We start from the raw sequence: 23,678 nt of genomic DNA, 5'->3' as shown, positions 1-23,678 counted from the left end.
ATCATCACTCTTACGACACCTAAACGACACTCCACCTAAAATATCCCTTGACCTTCAGTAACACATGACTTTCAGTCATGGGGGAAAAAAAAAAAAGCTACTGATTTGTAGGTCATTTTTCTGTCTTGAGAAGCTGCGTTGAGGGAACACTGGGATGACACTAAGAGGACAAGTAAATCTGAAAGTCATACCCTCACTGAGCGCTCTGTAAATGCAGTCAGTATGGCTCTTACGGGCAACCCACTGGGAGCCCATTATGACACCATCTGAGGCCAAATCCCACGTGGCAGCGCAGCTGGGGTGAGGCTCAGCACAGCCATGGTCGGCGCTCTCCAAGCTCCGGCACGTACCATGGCATTTGCGTGCACCAGTCTGTTCCCTTGAGACGGGGCAGTGCTCTTGTGCTTGCCAAGTAACACTACGCAGCCTTTTACACTTGGCCTGTGAACCTAGCTGACCCCGGGAGGCACCTCACTTCGTGAGATCTGAGCACTGAGAAACAAACATTCTGCACAGTTTTGCCTGGACTGATGTCATGTACTTCGAGGGAAACGAACTTTCCTGTTGACTGTGACCCCAATGATAAATATTACAAGTGGCAAATGTCTCTGAAAGATTTAAGCCCTCTACCAAAGACAGTCCATGTAGAACTAGGCTTTATTTTTTTTTAAGGCTAGTTTAATCCTATGGGCTTTGATAGACTCTACTAGAAATAGTAATGTTCAACTGCAAAGCTCATCAACTCTACCTTCCCAATGCTGTATATTACACTCGGGATACAGAAGTGACCCAGATGAAATATGTGCCCTTAGAGTTCATAGTCTGGTAACGTAGATGGAGAAACGTTTAATTATAAAATAACAGAAGTACTGAAAACAGCTTACCTCGAAAACTTTCCCAAAGGAGACAGTGCCTGAGCTGTCTTGATGGCTGAGGAATTCTCCAAACAGAAGAGGAGGAAACTTTGTCCAAGGAAACTCCAGAGGTTAAACACCCAGGACTCTAATGGGAGTCACGATCCCCTCTGCAATGGTGAGGCACTTCCTCCAGTGCCCCCCACGTGCCAGGCGTCGCACTAGGGTTTGGAATAAAATGGTGCAGAGATCAGACAAGGTCTCTCTGCTCAAAGAGCTCTCGTCCAGTGGGCACCCCCTAGAGGGAAAACGGGGGTTAACACAAAATGGTAAGAATGTGCTGTTTATGCTGTTAAACATGTCAGAATTGAGACTCACCCTCATTCACGTGGGGAACCAAAGATGAGTGCTGAGGCCCCTGTTTATTCCTGATTCAGCTCACAACACCGTGCTACTACTCCTGGCTCGAGAAAAATGACCAAGACAACAAACACCATCACCGAGTGAGAATAATCACACTTTTGACGTCTATTTGAAGTTTTGTTCTGCTTTTGATAACCAAAAAAGACAAACGATTGCACTGTTTATTAGTGTCCAAGCTGAGAAGCAGAACCACTAGGTGATACCCACCTATATCCCTACAGAACTTGACCTTACACAGCTGTGGGAGTGATTAAGCAGCCTCTGTAAGGCCGCTGTCGTCAGCTCTGATGTTGGAGCTTGAAGCCTACATGGCAGACAGTCAGGAAGAGGGGATAGATACGGACTGGGGAAGGCAGAGGGCAAGCCCTGAGCTGGAGCTCCCGAGGACACACTGCCCGCCCAGCTGCCTCTGACCTTGGGGATGAGGGTGACCTGCAAAAGCCAGGGCCTGTGTCATAGAGCTATGCACACACCTGGCCCGGAGGAGGAGCTGAGAGAGGGTCAGGGGAAGGCAGAGTAGCTGCAGGCCCAGCATCTGCCCCAGGGTACTGAGGGGAGTTAGCAGACAGGCCACAGGGCACGTGCACACAGAATGGCAAACCCGCTACTCTGCCCTGCAAGCCTCCCACTGGACTCTCTCTGTGGCCCACTCTCACCCGAAAGGTACAGGAGCAGGGATTCTGGGAAATTCAGGTCAGCCTAGCCGACACATTACACAGCCACCATGTCCTGTTATAAACAATTAAAAATGGCTGTGCCACATAAAGAAAAATCCAGTGACCCAATGGAGAAACCAAAAGGCAAGCCCCTAGCTTACCTGAATTCCCAGTAAGAGGAGTTTCAGCCAGTAGTGACCAGTGCTCTGGAACGCAGATGGCATTTGTTTTCTCTGTTATCAGGTCAATAATAATGACCATATCATAAATGGGAGAATCAAATGATTAAATGACCAGAAACTTAAAAGCCTGACCAGGTACAGCTGGGCCTCCTGCTCCATAGATCCTAGTCCATGTGGCAACAAGTTTTTCCAGCTTTCCTTGACCAAAGGCAAAGCTGAGTTTTTTTCATGTTGGAGATTTATTGCTTTACTTAACATACTAGTTTTCTAGCACCAAAATTCCTAACTGACACTTATTGTCCACATATTCTAACCACTCCGACCCCCTGCCCACACACACACTTCATTCCTTAGGCTCCTTGGAGAGGTCTCAGCTACACTGGTTTTGAGACACCCTGTATTAGTCAGGATTCTCCAGAGAAAGAGAACCAATAGGATATACATACAGATACCCTGACTTACAAAATATATGTATAAGTAACTTATAGATGGGGGAGATATATTTTTCAGCAATTGGCTCCCAAAATTGTGGGAGTTGGCACGTGTGAAATCTGCAGGGCTGGCCAATAGGCTGGAAACTCAGGCAGAATTTCTATGCTGCAATCTTGAAACAGAAACTGCTTCTTCCAGCAACCTCAGTCTTTGCACTTAAGGCCTTCAACTGATTGAACGAGGCTCACCCACTTTATGAGGGTAATCTGCTTTACTCAAAGTCCACTGAGTTAAATGTTAATCATGTCTAAAAACAAAGTTAATTAAACACTTTTATACTCTATAAAGCTTACAACAATATACTATAACATAGCTCATTAAAAATTTTTCAAGAAAAATGATGACAAATTGGGGTTGTAAAGATTGCTTTAGGCTGATTAAACTATAAATAAGCTATATTATGTAACTTAATTATATAAAGTATAAGCTGGTTTTCAGTCTACAGTCTTTAATTGTACTTATCCAATCATGAGCAAAGTTACTTTGTAGATGGCCTGAACTTATATAGGTTTCATTTTCCTAAAATAAATTCACTCAACTGTATATACAACTTCATGCACCAGACTTTATTAGAGCATTTAGTAATTACTGAAAGATGAATATTTCTCCTCTGCTAAAGCTGGTAGTTCTGTTAAAGTTCTACAGAAACTAGAATATTTGCAGATCAAATGAAAGAGTAACTATTTCAAAATACAACGCCATTTTCATCTGAGCTATGAAAATAAAAGTAAACCCTCCCTTAAAGAGATATACTAAGTAGTATATATACAGATGCTGAGGTTTCCCTGTCCCCAAATAACTTGAAGGCACTTCTCAAAAATCAATTTTACTTTAAAAAATCGTTAAAGAAAAAAAAAGCAAATCACTCCAAGTTGCTAAACATCCTGAATTTCCTATTTTCTGACGAAATTTTAATACAAAACGTTAACCTTTGTAAACAAATGGACAAACTACCAACATATTACAGACTATTCCAACTTGACTGGTCTCAGGAATTCCGTTTGGAGTGAATGAGCACAGAGCATTAAGGCACCGCTGCTGTGGCCTGAGGTAGATTTATCTCCTTCCCGTGGCTCAGACTGGTGGAAAAGGAACAGGAGAACAGCAGTTAGTGGAGCCTGAACTATCCGCTTCCTGGTCTCTAGAGCTCAGCACGCCAAAATGTACGTCACTCCTTTTCATCGGCTCCATCCCTAACTCAGATATTCACTGAAGTTGCATCTTACACGGCCACTGGAAGCTAAGGTCAGTCAGTGCAATGGGGGGAAACTGCCCGGGGTCAAAATCGCTCTCAAAATTCCCTTAAACATGTGCTGCTTTCAAGACACACATGCCATCTCATGACAGTCTAATGCACTAGGTTATTTTTCCCTCTGGTGTTGGAGAAAAGACAGCTATTTCTTGGGTGAAGGACCAGATAAAGTGGCTGGGCTGGCTTTCGGGGCCACCTTGTATGAAAAAAAATGCATGTTGTTAATAACCAGGTTGTCACTGAGCCCAGGTGGATGCTCACACAAGAGGCAGGTAGGAGCTGATGTCAACGGAGGCAACCCAGTCTCCCATCCTCATGCAAACACTAGGGCGCATGCTCACTGAGAAGAATGGCAGACAATCACCTGTGCAATTTATTTCTCCATTTTTCCCTGTGTTCAGCACGTTTAATTTAGGCATGACTGACATGACTGGTTACCTAGCCAACACCTGTTCTCCCCTCTTCCTTATTAACAGAACCCCACTTTGCGGGAGGACAGTAATATGCTCAGTTAGATTCCTGCCACCCCAGATTCCCTTGTAACTAGGGAGGTTTACGTGACTCAACAAGATGGAGACAAAAGTCTATTGGTTTGAAAAAAAAAAAAAAAGTCATGAAGAACCTAGGGGTAAGACAGGAATAAAGACACAGACCTACTAGAGCATGGACTTGAGGATATGGGGAGGGGGAAGGGTAAGCTGGGACAAAGTGAGAGAGAGGCATGGACATATATACACTACCAAATGTAAAATAGATAGCTTGTGGGAAGCAGCCGCATAGCACAGGGAGATCAGCTCGGTGCTTTGTGACCACCTAGAGGGGTGGGATAGGGAGGGTGGGATAGGGAGGGAGACGCAAGAGGGAAGAGATATGGGAACATATGTGCATGTATAGCTGATTCACTTTGTTGTAAAGCAGAAACACACCATTGTAAAGCAATTATACTCCAATAAAGATGTAAAAATAAATAAATAAATAAATAAGTTGCTATAATAATAATAAAAAAAAGTCTATTGGTTTGGCTTCCATGAAAACTGTTTCCCTAATTTTTAAAAAAAGGGGAGAAGGACTACCCTGGCGGTCCAGTGGTTAAGACTCCACACGTCCACTGCAGGGGGCATGGCTTTGATCCCTTCTTGGGGAACTAGGATCCCAGGTGCCACGTGGCACAGCCAAAAAAAAGGAGGGGGGAGAATAGATTCTAGTGGCACACATCTTTTACCAAATCCTTCACCCATTCCCTTCTCCCTGCCTGGAGTATAGAAGACATGCTTAGAAGCAGAGCTGCTGTCCTGTGACCAAGAAGCCCAAAGCCACACGAAGGATGGCAAAGCAGAAGGCAAAAAGAACCTGGGTCCCTAACGACCACTTAAAGCTGCTGTTTCAGTCCTCCGGGCTGCTGCTTACAGGGTTAAAATTAAATCCCTATTTGGTTCAGCCGCTGGAGTCTGATTTCTCTTACATATGACCAACTATAACACGTACATTTAATTCGCATTTGATCCGATTCCCCGCTAGGGCTGGGAATTCTATTCTTAGCCCAGATGAGTCTTTTACCCATATCCTCTTTTACTACTATTCTGATTTGGAGATTTGTTATTTTTGTTTCCCCCAAATAAAACAGTAATGTCTTCCTGATAATGAAAGTCATTCAAGATATAGGTACAAGGGTATTCACTACAGATTTATTTGAAATAATAATTTAAAATAATCTGAATGTTCATCAATAGGAAATCACATGTATAAGTTATAGTAGGCCCATAAGCTAGAATCCTTTACAGTTATTTAAAAAATTAGCAGATCCTTACTATTGACTTGGAAAGGAATCCTACTTCTGTTACTGAGAGAAGAAAGGAAGAACAATACTCATAGTATTTAGTATATCATTTGTCACTTAAATAATTAAACTTATAAAGAGATTTGTATATATCCTTACATAACCATAGAGAAAATATCTAGAAGAATATATACTAAACAGTAAGGAGATAGTTCTCTCTGGATCATAGAGAAGAGGGAGGGTTAGGGAGAGGGGAAAAAGTTCACTCTTACTTTATAAATGTTATGCTGTTTGAGTTTATTACACAAAAGTAATTTGTATCTTGCACTAAATTCTAAAAATATAGAACAGCCTCTATAGAAAGTAAAGTCACCTAAAATGTCACCACACAGAAATAACCACAGATGACATTTTGATGAATATCTTCAAGAATCTAGACCTCTTATTACCTATGCATGTACCCACACGTTCTCATCCTCTGCAACACCACCCCATCCTTGGACAATTCTTTCTCGCCCTCTTCTTTTTTTTCTTCCTTTTTATAAATTTATTTATTTTATTTATTTATTTTTGGCTGAGTTGGGTCTTCGTTGCTGCGCACGGGCTTTCTCTAGTTGCGGTGCGTGGGCTTCTCATTGCGGTGGCTTCTCTTGTTGTGGAGCACACACTCTTGGCACACGAGCTTCAGTAGTTGTGGCTCGTGGGCTCTAGAGCGCAGGCTCAGTAGTTGTGGCACACGGGTTCAGTAGTTGTGGCTCGCAGGCTCAGCAGCTGTGGCATACAGGCTTTGTTGCTCCGTGGCACGTGGGATCTTCCTGGACCAGGGCTCAAACCCGTGTCCCCTGAACTGACGGGTGGATTCGTAACCACTGCACCACCGAAAGGGGAAGCCCTTTCGCCCTCTTCTGCTGGCTTCCTCTCCCTTATCAAACTTCAACACACTGGAGCAGCCCAAGAATTCTGTCCTGGGACAACTGCTCTCTATAACTGGTCCCTAAGTCAACTCATCCAGTCTCGTGCTCAAGCCCCTCTGCCGTGAGTTTCAGTCCTGAACATCCAGTTACCCACCTGACAATTCCATCCAGACGCTGAAGTCACAAATCAGATGTGTGTCAAATCAAGTCTTCAATATCTATCCATACCCTCCTCCACCCCCTACCCATAAAACCAGACCTTTCCTAGTCTTCACTATTTCCTTACATGACACCGATTTCCACCTCGCTGCTCAAGCCCCAAGCTGGAAGTTGCCCTTAATCCTGCTGTTTCCCCACCCACCACATCTAACCCACCAGCAACCCTTCCAGCTCCATGTGCCCCGGCACCTTGATCTGACTCCCCACACCAACACACACACGCCCTTGAGAACGGACAGTCCTTTACTTTTATCCCTTTCATTGCAATTAGAATCTAATCCAGTGTCCTAATGGTGGCCTGCAGGGCCCTAGGTGACCACCAGCACCACACACCCGCCTTCTGACCTCATCTTATACCGCTACACCCTCACTCCTTTTGTTTGGCCCTCACTGAATTCCTAGAACATACCAAGCTGCTTACGGCCTCAGGCATCCTGTCCATTTCCTCCAAAGTACTCTTGCCCCGCCCCCCCCACCAGTGCTCCATCTCACCCATCAAGTCTGAACTCAAATTTCACTTCCTTCGGAAGGTTTGACTTGACTCTCCTCCTTCCACACTATCAGGTTCTCTCACCTCACACTTTTTTCCTTCTTAGCCTTTACCACTATCATGAATTCTTATCTGTTTAACTGTTTACCATCTACCTTCCTACTAGAATGTACTGCCTATGAGGTGGAGGACCTCTTGCCTATTGTTCTACCTCCAGGATCTAAGACAGTACCTGGTACCTAAAAGACTCAACAGTTCATTGAGTGAGTGAACATATGAACATACGCACCCTCGTCTAACATTAAAAACAGATGGGGGGCTTCCCTGGTGGTGCAGTGGTTAAGAATCTGCCCGCCAATGCGAGGGACACGGGTTCGAGCCCTGGTCTGGGAAGATCCCACGTGCCGTGGAGCAACTAAGCCTGTGCGCCACAGCTACTGAGCCTGCACTCTAGAGCCCGCGAGCCACAACTACTGAGCCCATGTGCCACAACTACTGAAGACTGCGTGCCTAGAGCCCATGCTCCACAACAAAAGAAGCCACCGCAATGAGAAGCCCGCGCACCACAACAAAGAGTAGCCCCCGCTAGCCACAACTAGAGAAAGCCCGCACGCAGCAACAAAGACCCAATGCAGCCAAAAATAAAATAAATTTATTTTAAAAAAGTGTAAATTGGTAAAAAAAAAAAAAAGTGGGATTTTGTTATAGAAGCTGCTTTGCAACAAGCTTTTACTTTTTACTCATGTTGAACACCTTTCAAGTCAATATAATCTAAGTCATTCTTTTTGATGGCAACATGGTATATTACATGAATGTATCAATCTATCTACTTAACCAAACACTAGCTGGGCATCTAGATACCTTCCAACATCTCCCTATTAGAGTAGTTTGTAATACATGTTGGTCTACATGTCTTTGCACAGTCCGATTTCATCTTTAAGGTCATTTCCTAGAAGTGGAATGACTGCTGTGTCAGAAATCTCAAATCACAACTTTGGACACTGAAGGAGTTTTTAGAAAATCACCCACTTCATTTACTCTCAAATAAAATGAAACGGAACACACGTTTTCAAAAGAGAAATACTAAATTCTTTAAGGTAAATGAAATTGCATTCTTTTTTTTTTTTTTCGGTATGCGGGCCTCTCACTGTTGTGGCCTCTCCCGTTGCAGAGCACAGGCTCTGGACGCAGCGGCCATGGCTCACGGGCCCACCTGCTCCGCGGCATGTGGGATCTTCCCGGACTGGGGCACGAACCCGTGTCCCCTGCATCGGCAGGTGGACTCTCAACCACTGCGCCACCAGGGAAGCCCCCTGAAATTGCATTCTTATTAAAATGTATTTGGATATGGTCTACTTAGGGAATCTAATTCCGACCTCTAGCTTGAAGAAAATCTCAAAGTTGATATCTGCTCAACAAGCCCCGTTATTAAATGCTGTAGGAATGAACAAGATAGTATTCAAAGAATCGAGCTGGGTGGGAGGGTGGCTGTCCTTAACGTGACTGTGTCCAAACACAGAAGAGGTGGCAGTTGCTGTACACATTCCATATTTATTTACTCGGTGGGCCGGACAACACTGCCAGAAAGCTCTTGGAGTGGTAGCCCCATGAGCCACTGGCCCATCTGGGAAGCACTAGGGATCACAGTGGCAATGCTATAAACTCCCTCCTTTAAAAGTGTCTCAGAGTCCATCCTGTCTGGTTTCAAATCCCTCTTTCCCTTCATAACTGCCAAAAGACAGCCGTTGTCACCCACCTTGTCATCCGTTCTCACCAGCTGCTGGTTGTACATCTCCTCCTTTGCCCCAATCTACTCCCTTTCCCCACACTCCTGAGCTCTTCCTCTCTAGCCCCTACAACTCAACCTCTTGGCAACAAATTCCCCCAAATCCTCAGCCTCGTCCTGGAAGAAAATAACTCCTTGCCTCCTTCTTTTAACTAAAATGTGACTGACTTCTGATGGTACCACCCGTGATCATAAGTGAGATTATTCCATGGGTCTCTCTGCAATTTTTCTTGTTTTGGTATTGCAATGCAAGATTCATTTTTTAAAAATTGAGAATTTTTATTCTCCTATGTGCTAGAATACTTTCAACAACACTAAAGTTATCCCTCTTTAAAGGACCGGTAGAATTCCTCTGTGATGCAATCTGGACCATACACATGTTTGTAGGGAAGTTCTTTAACAACTTTACTTCTTCTATGAATGTTTGCCTATGTTTTCACATCTGTTTAGAAGTCTGTTGTATTAAATTGTATTTTTTTGGGAAACTGTCCATTTTTCCAGGTTCTCATCAAAACTTGGAGGTGTGTGGACAACTGAAAGTTAAAATGTTAACAAATGAGCTCTAGGTTCTGCTCCAACCACAGAACCCTCCCTAGTCTTCCTTCTCTAGGTGGCAGCGCCATCCAATTGCTAGAAGACAGCAACCTAGGAGGCGTATCCCTAACTCTCCTTGCTTTACCTACTGCTTCCATCTGTCAGTGATTTACTAATTCCAGCTCCCAAACGCATCTGGAATCTCTCCATTTCTCACCCTCTCCAAAGGCCTCCAGTCAAGCTCTCCTCCTTTACTCTTCCCTCTTCCAATCAATTTCCAACATAGCAACTAGAAAGATTTTCTTAAAATATAAATCAGACTATATCACCATCACACCCAATGTCTTTGCTCAAACCCATCCATATTTTCCTTCACCCTTAGTATAAAATTCAAACTCCTCAGCATGGTCACAGAGGGCTTCCCTGGTGGCCCAGTGGTTAACACTCCACTCCACCTGCCAATGCAGGGGACACGGGTTCAAGCCCTGGTCCGGGAAGATCCCACATGCCGCGGAGCAACGAAGCCCATGCACCACAACTACTGAGCCTGCACTCTAGAGCCCACGAGCCACAACTACTGAAGTCTGCATGCCTAGAGCCCGCGAGCCACAACTGCTGAGCCCGTGTGCCCAGAGCCCGTGCTCCACAACAAGAGAAGTCACCACAATACGAAGCCTGCGCACCGCAACGAAGAGTAGCCCCCGCTCGCCGGAACTAAAGAAAGCCCGCGCACAGCAACGAAGACCCAATGCAGCCATAAATAAATAAACAAACAAACAAACATGATCACAGAGAGTCGGTCATGCTCCCAGCTTCATTTCAAGTAACTGTCCCCCTTATACTACTATGATCCAAGAACTTTCAGTTTCTCAAAGATGTCCAAGTTCTAGTGTGAACCTTTGGGACCCCTAAGGAGACTATGTTTCCCAAGGTTCTATGAGGTCAAAACTATTTTGGTAATAATGTTACTAGTACTAAGACATTATTTGCTTTCTTCATTCTTCCTCTCTCACAAATGTTCAGTGGTGTTTTCTAGGGGCCACGTGTTGTGTGGTGTAACAACGATTGAATCCAGAAGCATATATAAAGTCTTCTATTAAGCCAGACATTAAAGAGATTTGCAAAAACATAAAACAATGCTACTCTTCTCAAATTTGTTTTGAAAAGTCTAATTATTTTTCCTAAGTCTGTTATTTACATCAGTATGTAATGATTTATTACTGTTATTTTAAAATAAATACATTAAAAAACTCAGTCTCAATTTTTAATGTGGAAAATATTCACAGATATAACCCACAAAGCAAAAGCTCTCTGGGGATCCTCAATAAATTTTAAAAGTGTTAGGAGGTCTTATTCCAACCAGTTTGAGAACCATTCATAACCAACCATGGGCATTCAGTGAAGAGATTTTAAATGGATATCCACTTTCATCATGTATAATGGTACATGGAAGACGATGTGTGTATGAAAGAACTTTGAAAATCTATAGACTGTGCTGTCATTATTATTCATTATGTTAACTGGAGTAAATAGCAGAAAGGCTAACTCAAATTTTGACAGTTTTTGTTGTTCTGGTTTGAAATACATGATGTGATCAGAATTATACCCTTTTGGGGACTTCCCTGGAGGACCACTGGTTAAGACTCTGAGCTTCCAATGCAGGGGGCGAGGGTTCGATCCCTGGTCAGGGAACCACATGCTGCACGGTGCGGCCAAAAATAAATTTAAAAAAAAATTTTTTTTTTTTTTGCAGTACGCAGGCCTCTCACTGTTGTGGCCTCTCCCGTTGCGGAGCACAGGCTCCGGACGCGCAGGCTCAGCGGCCATGGCTCACGGGCCCAGCCGCTCCGCGGCATGTGGGATCTTCCCAGACCGGGCCACGAATCTGTGTCCCCTGCATTGGCAGGCGGACTCTCAACCACTGCACCACCAGGGAAGCCCAATAAATATTTTAAAAGGAAAAAAAGAATAATATCCTTTTTAAAACCACGTGACTTACATTTCTGTGATAAAAGCTGATGCTCAACTGGTAGAGAAAGCTTTACCCATTATAACTTTATATAGGGATCCCTTTTGATTCAAGCAGGAAGCAAACACTAGAATTTCTCCTAGGGCACAGGCAGTGAAGTGAAGGGCTCCACTCTCCATTCCCCGGCTCCCTACACTCTAGGAAGAGGAGCAGTGGTCCAAATGGATAGAAGCAGCAGCCTCAGATTAGAACTGACTCACCAGAGCGAAAGGAACGTGCAGCAAGATAAACCCACGTGTTGTTTTAAAATACATACATGTTTAAAATATTTACATATATATAAGGTGTATAGAATATATTCTTTTAAGAACACAATTCAGTTTAAATGAAAATCAACTGTTCACACAGAAACCTCTATATTTTTCTTAAAATCTATTTTAATTTTTCTAAATATTGCTTAAAAAGAAAACACTTTATAACAAAAAGCACTGAAATTTGGATGATCCTGTTTATGCTTTTCAAAATGTATACTTCCTGAGCGATATCCCAAGCCACGCCCTGTGCCCAGAGAGTGCCACGGAAGTGGCTGGTTAGAAAAGATGCGGCTAATTAGCTACTTACGTAAGGTTTTACCAACATCAACCGCTCACGCTCTAGCTAAATACCTCATACTTCAACTAAGATACTTCTAGAAAGAATGCTTGTTAAAAAAATAAATAAATAAATACCTCAGCAGCTGCAGATCACAGAATGATTTCAGATCATCAGACTGTTTCCCCCAAAATTCCTAAAATTGAACAAAAGTTTGGTTGGTTGAAGCGGTTGACAGTTACTCTACCCAGGAACAGATCCTCTTAAGTCAAAGAGAATGTTCCAAACATTGAATGTTCCAAAAAGAACTTACCAGAACATCCTCCTCAAGGCGTTGCAGACCCCCAATATCCTTCTCAAGGTTGCTCAGTTCTTGAAGAACAAAAGTGTGAAACTGTTCTAGTTTATTCAGTCTGAAAAAAAACCAAAAGCAACGAATTTCACTGGGACCGCTTGGATGTGACACAAGACCTTCTTAATCTGATTGCAAAGATACTTCATATTTTTCTCTAGACGGTTCTTGTCTTAAAAATACATGTCTCCTTTCTCTTCTTTCCCCTTGGAAATGTTGTTTGTGAGGGATCCCAAGTCCATACATTTGTTTTGAACCCGACACTTACCTGCACAGATGGATCTGGTTTAAAAGCTTTATTAGGCAATCCGGCGCTTGCTTTGCAGTTTCTGAATAAAGTGGGCTCCTTCTGTACCTAAGCTAAACCATACAATAACAAAATGAGCACATCTGGGTTAAACGTAACTACCCAAATCGGGTGTGGGCTTTGTATTAAAAAGATGCTGCCTGGGGCCTCCCTGGTGGCGCAGTGGTTGAGAGTCCGCCTGCCGATGCAGGGGATACGGGTTCGTGCCCCGATCTGGGAGGATCCCATATGCCGCGGAGCGGCTGGGCCCGTGAGCCATGGCCGCTGGGCCTGCGCATCCGGAGCCTGTGCTCCGCAACGGGAGAGGCCACAACAGTGAGAGGCCCGCATACCGCAAAAAGAATAAAAAAAAAAAAAAAAAAAAAAGATGCTGCCTGCACATAATATTCACAGCAAACATTATCACTAAAGAACTGTAATAAGACACCGTGCCACACACTTCGTGTATTACCTCAGGTTTGATACCCGTAAAGGACAATAAGCTAAAAATAGTAAAACTTATGTTCATACTATTGATACACATACTGAATATCATGAACAAATTTCCATGATAAATTAGCTTACACTGGTACTGCGGAAAATAAGATTGGAGATCTTCCAAGTTAGTTCAATGAATCTATGTTAGGGTATGATACTTTTCTCAAATGTGCCAATACATAACTCAGTAGGGATTTATAAATAGTAGGACAAAATGGAGGGGATGGAAGTGGTTTCAAAGTTCACCTTGCAGGCAAGGTGTTGTGACAGCCTGTATGTGCGGTGTCTCAATTGGCCACCACTCAGCTGACCACCTGCCCACGGTCACCTCCTTCTTTGTCCCAGACACCTCTCTCATCCACATGGTCCCCCCGCCTTCTCTTGTCTATCACTGTGACCAAATCACTGCTTCCTGGTTGTCCAGTTTTCTGAGAATGCAATCAACAAAACCAAACCTTTCCATATAGGTCCATCCGGTCCCATGGTAGCAAATGGACATGGAATAGCTGTCTTATAAATATAAACCACAACTCACAAAGGCACTAAATTCAGTGACCACAGCTAAGACAAACCTACCTCCCCAGAGACTCAGGGACACCTTCACACAGGAAGGATAACAATGGTATTAATGAATATGAACCTGTTACTTTAAACACATAACGAGCTAGCTTTTCATTTTTAGTGGACCATTACCTCGTATTTTCTTTTCAGTTCTCTAGTGAAGTTTTCAAAGGTGGTGATCAACGCAGAACCTTTCAAGTTCTCTGGAATAACTTTTAAGGATGAAGTAGAAATGCCTTCTGAACAAGAAGAAAAGAACATTAAATAAAACTAACAAAGGTCTCAAAATAGGTGTGCTCAGTCCACCCGCTGCCCAGAGTGTGGACAGTCATCTGGAAGCACAGATACGATCCACAGAAGCCCCACTGGCTGCCTGGCTGTGACTGCAGCAGGGCTGACTCTGGCCGTCACCCACCAGGCCAGCTTGAGCTAAGAGTCCTCGGCAGATGCTTCATGCTGCTTCCCACTAAAACTCACTCTCTGGCAAGTGCTCATTTCATCCAAACTTTCCCAGCACTTTAAATCACAGCAACTGATAGTACATCTAAGAAGCAGGCTGAGGTGTTGTAAGAGGCTTTTAGGAGGATGTGATGGGTAGGGCATTTCTAGGGGCAATGCTGGCATAACAGCTTCTGGGTGCCAAGGAGTTTTACGAGGGCTCATGAGGGGTCTGGCACTGTTCTAAGGGATTTGTATGTATCAACTCATTTAATTCTCACAAAATCCAAGTGAGATAGGCACTGTTAATACCCACTTTTAACACAGATATCACATAACTGGTGCAAGCTTACACTGACAGCTCCAGGATTGGAACCCAGGCTGCCTGGCTCCTAACCACGGCCCTCTAGTACCTTAGGGCTTCCAAATTTGCCTTCTTGGAGGCTTTTGTTTCAAAGTATCATAGCGTCACTCATCCAGAAGGCCAACGCCACATATGCAGCCTTTTCAGATCAGTCTCCTTCATTTGTACAGATTGGATATTTTTAACTCAAAAATTTAGCTAATAATCATCACCTAAAGCAGAGACCTGTAAATTTAAGAACACCTAGGCCCTGAAAATTGCCACTAAGAGTTAAGAGGCAGAAATCAAATTGCCAGGAGGAGATAGTGCTTGCTTTTATCTACAATTTGGGCAGCAATGCACTTGTCTCGGAAAGGACAAAGTGCTTAGTTTTTAGGGTCCTGCAGCTACTATGATCTTAAAACTGTAACTGCCTTGTAAGTCACGTTGGGACATTCAGTGCTTACACATTTGCCACATTCTTGCTTGACCGGCTGGCTGGGTGCACAATGTTACCTGCCAAGTCTGTTTCTTCTGCCACTGAGGAAAGGCCTCCTGGAGCATCACCTTCTTCCAATTGCGACTGTTTCCACTCGGCGAAATGACCCTCTGCTCTGTCTGAAGGCAAGCGCAGTTCACTGATAACTACACACACGTTTCTTGGGTCCTAAATTTATCTTGCTCTCTCTTCGCCAGTCAGTATCTAGCCTTGATGAGCAGCAAGCGAAACTCATCCCCTACTTGTTACAAATTGCTTATCATGTAGCATGTTGACTAAGAACAACACAAGTATCAAAGCACTAAGTCTACTGGTGCCTGAAAGAGGACTCACGGGAACGTGCAGCCCTTTGATGAGCTCAGTTACATTCAGGAACACTCCCCTGAGCACGATACAGGCTGCGTGCATCAAACAAAAAGCAGTAATGGTTGGCATCAAAACCACTTCCAGAGCTTCCCTGGTGGCGCAGTGGTTGGGAGTCTGCCTGCCGATGCAGGGGACACGGGTTAATGCCCCGGTCCGGGAGGATCCCACATGCCGTGGCGGGGACCGTGAGCCATGGCCGCTGAGCCTGCGCGTCCGGAGCCTGTGCTCAGCAGCGGGAGGGGCCGCAACAGTGAGAGGCCCGCGTACCGCAAAAAAAAACAAAAACAAAAAACAAAACAAAAAAAACCCCACCACTTCCAGGGCTCTGGGCTAAAGAGTAAAAGGTGGCGAGGTTTCCAGGCCGACTGGCCCTTGGAAGCTCATCGGATCACCCCGCGGAGGGCGCCACCTGCTGGTGACACAGGAGCTTCAGCCCCGAACTGAGAGCTGCCTCATAAAGGAGCTCATCTTGGGTCCTCGCTAGCTCAAGTGACTGAGAGCCTCCGCTGATGAGATTTAAATACGGATTCTGTTTTCAGTTCAGCATTTACCATTTTCTTTTTTTAAAAAAATTGAAGTATAGCTTCTGTACAATGTGAGATAAGCTACAGGTGTACAATACAATGATTCACAATTTTTAAAGGTTATACTCCATTTATAGTTATTATAAAATATTGGCTATATTCCCCATGTTGTACAATATATCCTTGTGGCTTATTTTATACCTCATAGTTTGTACCTCTTACAGACTCACAGATATGGAGAAGAAACTGTGGTTACCAGTGGGGAGAGGGAGGCAGGGAGGGGAAAGATAGGGGTAGGGAAGTTAAAAGTACAATATCTTTTATTTTGATGTTCAGTTCACCCCAAACATGTCCTCATCCCATCCAGGCCCTCTGTCTTATCAGTGGCATCTTATCACTGTCGACAGTGCACTAGCACCAGGCCCGACTCCTGCTTTCTACCATCCTCTTCTCCCCCACCATCAAGGCCTGAGGCTCTGCCTACAGAAAGCATCCATACCTCTCTGCATCCCCACACCGTGACCGCCCAAGGCCAGCTCCCAGGAGGAGCTCAGCAGTCCCATCCCTTCAACTGTCATCCCCCAAATCCCTCTCTTGCCCGAGCTCTCTCAAGCAGCAAACCTGTGTTTCCAGCTGCCTACCCAACATCCCCACTCAAAACCCACTCTTTTCCATTCCTCCCCACCCCATCTGCTCTTCCTTCCCCACCGTACACTCAGCCCCGCCACACACACTTAACTGGGAAGACATCTGCTCCTCCCTCTCTCCTCCCACATCTAGCTAGTCACTATAGATTTTCCCCCGAAAGTTCTGGAATTTAATTTCATGAATTTGCTCAATGAATATTTGAGTGTTACTATGTGCAGGAAGCTGGGCAAAATGGTGGGCAGATGGTGGGAAAGCAAAGAGGCAAGTTTCCCCTTCTGCATTCCACTGCTCTACCCTGGTCTCCTTCCAGCTCCTCAGACCCTGGGCCACTCTCACCTCAGGGCCTTTACACCTGCTGCTCTTCTGACTTGTATCCTCCCCCCACCTCCCCATAACTACATGAAGGTTTCCCCTGGCCATCCAAACTAAAATTTCGACCCAACCCTCCAGCTCTTAAATCCCCTTCCCTGCTTAATTTTTACTTAGCCTCTATCACAATATAATATACTACACATTTCACTTTTCTTGGGTATTATGTCTCCCCCACTAGATGGTAAGGTCCAGTGAGGGCAGGTATGCTGTCTGTTTTGTTCACTAGAATATCTAATACGTAGGAAAGTGGCTGGTGCATAGTAGATATCGGTAGACATTCACTGAATGAAAGAATGAATAAGTGAGTAAATGCTGCAGAATATCCAAGATTCTACAAAGTAAGATATATCTTATATCCTAAAAAAGGAACTTAGTAAAACAAGAATGTATTCTAATTATTTATACTAGCAGTGAGGGTAGAGATACAAGAATATCAAAAACCTTAGAGACCCAAATACCTACTACATAAATAACAAACTGAAATTAATAAAATTTAGCATTTTAAGATCTGCTAAAACTACCTTTTGGGAGGAACTGTAAAATACTAATTTTTAGAAATAGCACCATAGTAGGAAATACCAGTCATAAACATCAAAGTGACAGAAGGAAAAGAAAAAGAATTTTGCTATTAAAATTATGCAAAACAGAGAATAGTCAATGTTAAAATAGTTCATGCCCTGTGGTAAAATAGAAGATACATTTTTAAGAAAAATGGATAACTTAGGTTTAAATGTCAACTTATTTTCTATTAAAGAAACAAAAAGGAAATAGCAAAACGAGAGGTAAAACAAGAGAGATAATAAATATCTAACTGAAAGAAAAGGATGACCAAATGCAGAAAGAAATAAATAATACCAGATATATAGATGAAATGATCATATATGAATGATGACCTTCATGGGACACCTTAGTTGCTTTGCTATAATAGAGTTTTCATAAACTGAAAACTTCGGTAGAGGTCACATTCTCACTTGGAAAAGAAAGAGCCTACAACCAGCCCCTCTGATACATAAATAAATAAAATAAAATGAAAAGCATAAGAAAAACTCTCAGCTTTGAGAGGTGCCACTATCTCTTCTCACTGCTCTTAGATTAGGTGTGTTCATTTGTTTGACAAGTATGGGTGGATATTTTCTAGGGAGTTGCACTGTTTCAAGGCTAAATGATTTTTAAAAATCAGAGAAAGAATCCAGACACAGCACTGTCCTCTTCCAGCTTCAAAACAAATAGAGCTCATGCTTGAATCTCACATGGTGTCCATATCCCAGTCAGGGCCCAAAGAAACCACTTAGAAAGGATTCCAGCCAGCCCCAGTTAAGCACTGATGAACAACTACTACGTTTCTTTACATTTCTTTCCTTGCTGCCTGTTCTATCCCTTCCGGATTTTTTTTTTTTTTCTTCTCTTCTGACAACATATTTGTAGCAACAGCTCAAAGAATGGCCTTGAATTTCGATTCATCATGCTAATGCAGCACCCGTGGAAAAGCAGGGCATCTGCTGGAACAGACAATATTTACCTTCAATGGAGAGACAATCCAGGAACACTGTGTAAATAAGCTGGTTGCCCCCTGAATGAGCTGCTTGGAATTTGTGAACCTACTAAACAGGGATCATCCAGATGGACCACTTCAGGGACATGGAAATAATTTGGCATAGAAAACCCTTTTTGAAGAGGCAATCTTGTTAAGTACTTTACCTGAAACCAAGGAATGGCTCTCCAGAGAGAACAGGCTCCCCTAGGGAAATCAGTGCAGTCGTTAAAGGATGCAGGTCCTAAGTGACGCAGTTGGCTCAGCTTTGTTTCCATAGTAACTGCATGCCTCTTTTAACCAGGACTTTTTGACATTCCCATACAGGGGTTAAAACTATGTACACACAGCACTTCAAAAATGAACACAAGCAGTAAACACACCGTGGCTGAAACTAGAGTGATCTCAAATGAATGCTAACTTGTTTGTTGGTGGCTGGTAGGAGTGTACGCTTGCTTTTGAACACAGCTGTCTTCACTGCCATGAAAATTGAAGACTTTTGCCATCTGAGGGGCTTCTGAACTTATTTTGGGCACAGGCTGTAGAGAATAATTTGGTGTCTATGTTACATTTATTTACTCATACTTCTGATAAAACGGTTTTTAGTGCTACACAGAATCAACCCTATGATTAATAGCCAAGCTCTCCTAAGTTAAGGCATTTAAAAAAATCTTACTCTGAGGTGACACCCTGTGGCTTAAAATGACAAAGGCCAACAACCGTCATTGGAGTGAGAAAAGTCTTCTTTACCAAAATATCCTTCCTGTGGAGGCACTTTCCTAGCGCCAATTCCTTTGTTTTTTCTACCAATGTGTACTATGCCAAGAATATGAAAAATTAAAGACAATCTTTATTGCTGAATTCCTCAGTCTGATGGGGAGTACTGAAATATCTTTTGTCTGGATTAATGCATTTTAAAAATCAGTAAATCAACTAATAGTACTTAGTTGTGACGATGTATAAGTGATTATTCAATATGGAGTTATGCAGAGGTTCATCACTAAATGACGGCATTTTCTAAGGTTCTTATTCTGGTCCCTTGGCAAATATTTACTGAATGCCTCTACACACCAGGCACCAAACTAGGCATTCATAGCACCATTGGGACAAAGAAGCTATCCTCCTGACCCCTCCCCAATTCTGGAGGCCCCTCCAAGAAGGTACATGAGGGCAAAATGCAAAATCATGAGTAATCATCCTGTTTGCTTGCAGTTCTGGAAGCACGGCATATCCAAAGTTCCAGGTAAACATTAAAACAAAAGTCTATGAGCAAAATAGCAGAATAGGAGTTTTCTACTGTTTTCCCCCAAAGGACAACAATTTTGAAAATCACCTACTGACAGAGTGGCCTTTGTGGAAGTCTGAGAGTCCAGTGGGGAAGATCTAGCACATTGTCTGAGGAAGAAAAAAATCCAAGATTGGCTGCATTGAAGAGGGTAACAAGGACACTTTCGCTTGAGCCACATCACCACTTGCTCAAAGGCAGCACAGCTCAGGGCCAAGAGATACCCTCTTAGATCATGAATTCTCCACTGGGGAAGGTGAGAGGGTTTGAGGGAGCACTCAGTTTCCTCAGCTGTGAGGGACCCTGCCAAAGAAGACCATTTCTCAATCTAAGTGTCCATCATCGGATGAATGGATAAAGAAGATGTGGCACATATATACAATAGAATATTACTCAGCCATAAAAAGAAACGAAATTGAGCTATTTGTAATGAGGTGGATGGACCTAGAGTCTGTCATACAGAGTGAAGTAAGTCAGAAAGAGAAAGACAAATACCGTATGCTAACACATATATATGGAATTTAAGAAAAAAAATGTCATGAAGAACATAGGGGTAAGACAGGAATAAAGACACAGACCTACTAGAGAATGGACCTGAGGACACGGGGAGGGGGAAGGGTAAGCTGTGACAAAGCAAGAGAAAGGCATGGACATATATACAGTACCTAACATAAAATAGATAGCTAGTGGGAGGCAGCCTCATAGCACAGGGAGATCAGCTCGGTGCTTTGTGACCACCTAGAGGGGTGGGATAGGGAGGGTGGGAGGGAGATGCAAGAGGGAAGGGATATGGGAACAGATGTATATGTATAACTGATTCACTTTGTTATAAAGCAGAAACTAACACACCATTGTGAAGCAATTATACTCCAATAAAGTTGTAAAAAAAAAAAAAAGAAGAAGAAGACTGTTTCTTGCTTGCCCCATCCAGAATACTGAGATACACTACATGGCTCGGGGGTGGGGAGTGGCTGGGAGAACAGAATCCAGGGTTCTCAGGGAGCATCAAAGGGATGCAGATCCTACTCACTGTTTCAGGGACTCCATTAGGAAGCCTACTCATGAGCTGCTGGGGAGGCCTCACCTACAGATCCCCCCGCAACTGGACCGTGGACAGCGCAACCAATCCATATGCCTCACCCATACACAGCCCCAGCCCGTGGTTGGCTCACTTTGCACCACCCCCCCAGGGGCAATGACTGTGAGCGCTTGTAGATAGCCAGCCCTATTCAGCAGGATGGGGATTAAGCACATAAGCTTGAGCATCCACCACTGCCCTAGGGAAAGCAGCAGGAGGCTGTGAGCACCTGGCCTGGCCGTGCAGATTCCAGAGAAAGCGCGATCTGCAGAGGTCCCCCAGAGAAAGAAAACTATGGAGCAGGCATAGCCATAGGAAAGGTCTGAGAAAGCTTCAGAATCCCTAGTAGACAAAAGGTATTTCTTTCCTGAAGCCTGTCAGCAAAGACTAAAGGAGGTGACTGCTTCTTCAAATATGAAGACAGCAACGGAAAACTTCAAGGAACGTGAGAACTCAAGGAAACATGACACCTCCCAAAAACCACAATAATTATATAGTCATGGACTGCCACAGGAAATGGAGCTCTGCAATTTGCCTAATAAAGACTGCAAATAGTTGTTTTCAGGAAACTCAGTTAGCTACAAGAACACACAAACAAAGACAATTCAATAAAATCAGGCAAACAATAAGCAAACAAAATGAAAAGTTTAATAGAGAAATAGAAATAATAAAAAAAGAACCAAACAGAAACTCTGGAGTGAAAGAATACAAAAGTGAAATGAAAAACGCAATAATAGAGAATATCAGCAGCAGACCTGATCCAGAAGAATCTGTCAAAGACAGATCATGTATCCAAACTATCCAGTCAGAGGAGAACAAAGGAAAAAGAATGAAAGAGAATAAGAAAGCCTATATGAACTATGTGATAGCACTAATACAAACAAACTATACCATTAATAGAAACAATTCACAGAAACGGAACAAACAATCCTAAAATTTGTATGGAACAACAAAAGACCTCGAATAGCCAAAGCAATCTTGAGAAAGAAGAACAAAGCTGGAGGCATCATGTTTCCTGATGTCAAACTACTTTACAAAGATGTAATAAAACAGTAGCGTACTGGCATAAAAAATAGACCCATAAATCAATGGAATAGAATAGAGAGCCAAGAAATAAACCCAGGCATATACAATCAAATTAATTTACAACAAAGAAGCCAAGAGTATACAATAGAAAAAAAAAAAGTCTCTTCAATAGATGGTGTTAGGAAAACACGACAGGCCCATGTAAAAGAATGAAACTGGACCACAATCTTACACCATACACAAAAGTTAACTCAAAATTGATTAAAGACTTATATGTAAGACTTGAAATCGTAAAATTCCTAGAAGAAAATATAGGCTATAAGCTCCTTGACATCCATCTTGATGATCATGTTTTGGATTTGACACCAAAAGCAAAGGCAACAAAAACGAAAATAAACAAGTGGGACTACATCAAACTAAAAAGCTTCTGTATAGAAAAGAAAACCATCCACAAAATGAAAAATCAAACTACAAAAGGGAAGAAAATATTTTCAAATCGTACATCTGACCAGGGGTTAATATCCAAAATATATAAAGAACTCATATAATTCAATAGCCAAAAAACCAAATAATCGATTAAAATGAGAGCAGAGAATCTGAATAGACATTTTTCCAAAGACGTACAGACAGCCAACAGGTACACTGATGATTGGAGCAAACCAAAACCACAATGAGATAAACTCACACCTATTAGAATTCCTATTATCAAAAAGACAAGAGATAACAAGTGTTGGTGAAAATGTGGAGAAAAGAGAACCCTTGTGCACTGTTAGTTGGAATGTAAATTGGTGCAGCTACTATGGAAAACAGTATGGAGGTTCTTCCAAAAATTAAAAATGAAACTACCATATAATCTAGCAATTCCACTTCTTTATATTTAACAGAAGAAAATGAAAACACTAACTTGAAAATATATATGTACCCACCATGTTCACTGCAGTATTATTTATAGTAGCCAAGACATGGAAGCAATATGTGTCCAATGATGGATGAATAAAGAAAATGTGGTATATATATACAACAGGATATTATTCAGTCACAAAAAAGAATAAAATCTTGCCATTTGTGTCAACACGGATGGACCTTGAGGGCAAAATGCTAAGTGAAATAAGTCAGACAGAAAGACAAATACTGTATGACCTCACTTACATGTGGAATCGAAAAGGAAAACAAAAAACAAAACCAAACTCATAGGTACAGAGAACAGATTGGTGGTTTCCAGAGGTGGGTGAAGGTGTGCAAATGGGTGAAGGGGGTGAAAAGGTACAAACTTCCAATTACAAAATAAGTCCTAGGGATGTAATGTACAGACAGGATGTCGACTGTAGTTAATACTTTATTGTGTATTTGAAAGTTTCTGAGAGAGTAGATCTTAAAAGCTATCATCACAAGAAAAAAAAAAAGTAACTACCTGTGGGGATAGATGTTAACTCGACTTATTGTTGTGATCATTTTACAATATGTACAAATATCAAATCATTGTTATACACCTGAAATTAATATGCTACCTGAAATTAATATGCTACATGTCAATGATATCCCAATTTTAAAAAAAAGAAACAATCTACACATTATTGGAGTCCCAGAAGGATAAAAGAGGGAAAAGGGGCAGAAAGCTATTTTAAAAAATAATGGCTGATGGGGGAGAATGGATGCGTGTATACGTATGGCTGAGTTGCTTTGCTGTGCACCTGAAATTATCACAACATTGTTAATCGGCTATACTCCAATA

The 23,678-nt window shown here is 42.7% G+C and overlaps 1 protein-coding gene across 1 annotated transcript in view; it reads right to left on the bottom strand.

Moving 5' to 3' along the window:
- Positions 1 to 23,678, bottom strand: part of SYCP2L (synaptonemal complex protein 2 like) — a 75,994-nt gene that overhangs the window by 3,697 nt on the left and 48,619 nt on the right. The window contains exons 22-28 of the mRNA XM_060111376.1: positions 15,134 to 15,235; positions 13,969 to 14,075; positions 12,760 to 12,851; positions 12,453 to 12,552; positions 12,277 to 12,335; positions 1,061 to 1,152; positions 885 to 940 (exon numbers count right to left, since the gene is read on the bottom strand). Coding sequence (XP_059967359.1) covers positions 885 to 940; positions 1,061 to 1,152; positions 12,277 to 12,335; positions 12,453 to 12,552; positions 12,760 to 12,851; positions 13,969 to 14,075; positions 15,134 to 15,235 — 608 coding nt within the window. The remainder of the gene's footprint in view (positions 1 to 884; positions 941 to 1,060; positions 1,153 to 12,276; positions 12,336 to 12,452; positions 12,553 to 12,759; positions 12,852 to 13,968; positions 14,076 to 15,133; positions 15,236 to 23,678) is intronic.

This window comes from Mesoplodon densirostris, chromosome 10 (genome assembly GCF_025265405.1).
Source record: "Mesoplodon densirostris isolate mMesDen1 chromosome 10, mMesDen1 primary haplotype, whole genome shotgun sequence".
Classification (NCBI taxonomy): Eukaryota; Metazoa; Chordata; class Mammalia; order Artiodactyla; family Ziphiidae; genus Mesoplodon; species Mesoplodon densirostris.
This window is presented reverse-complemented; position numbering and strand designations above follow the sequence as displayed.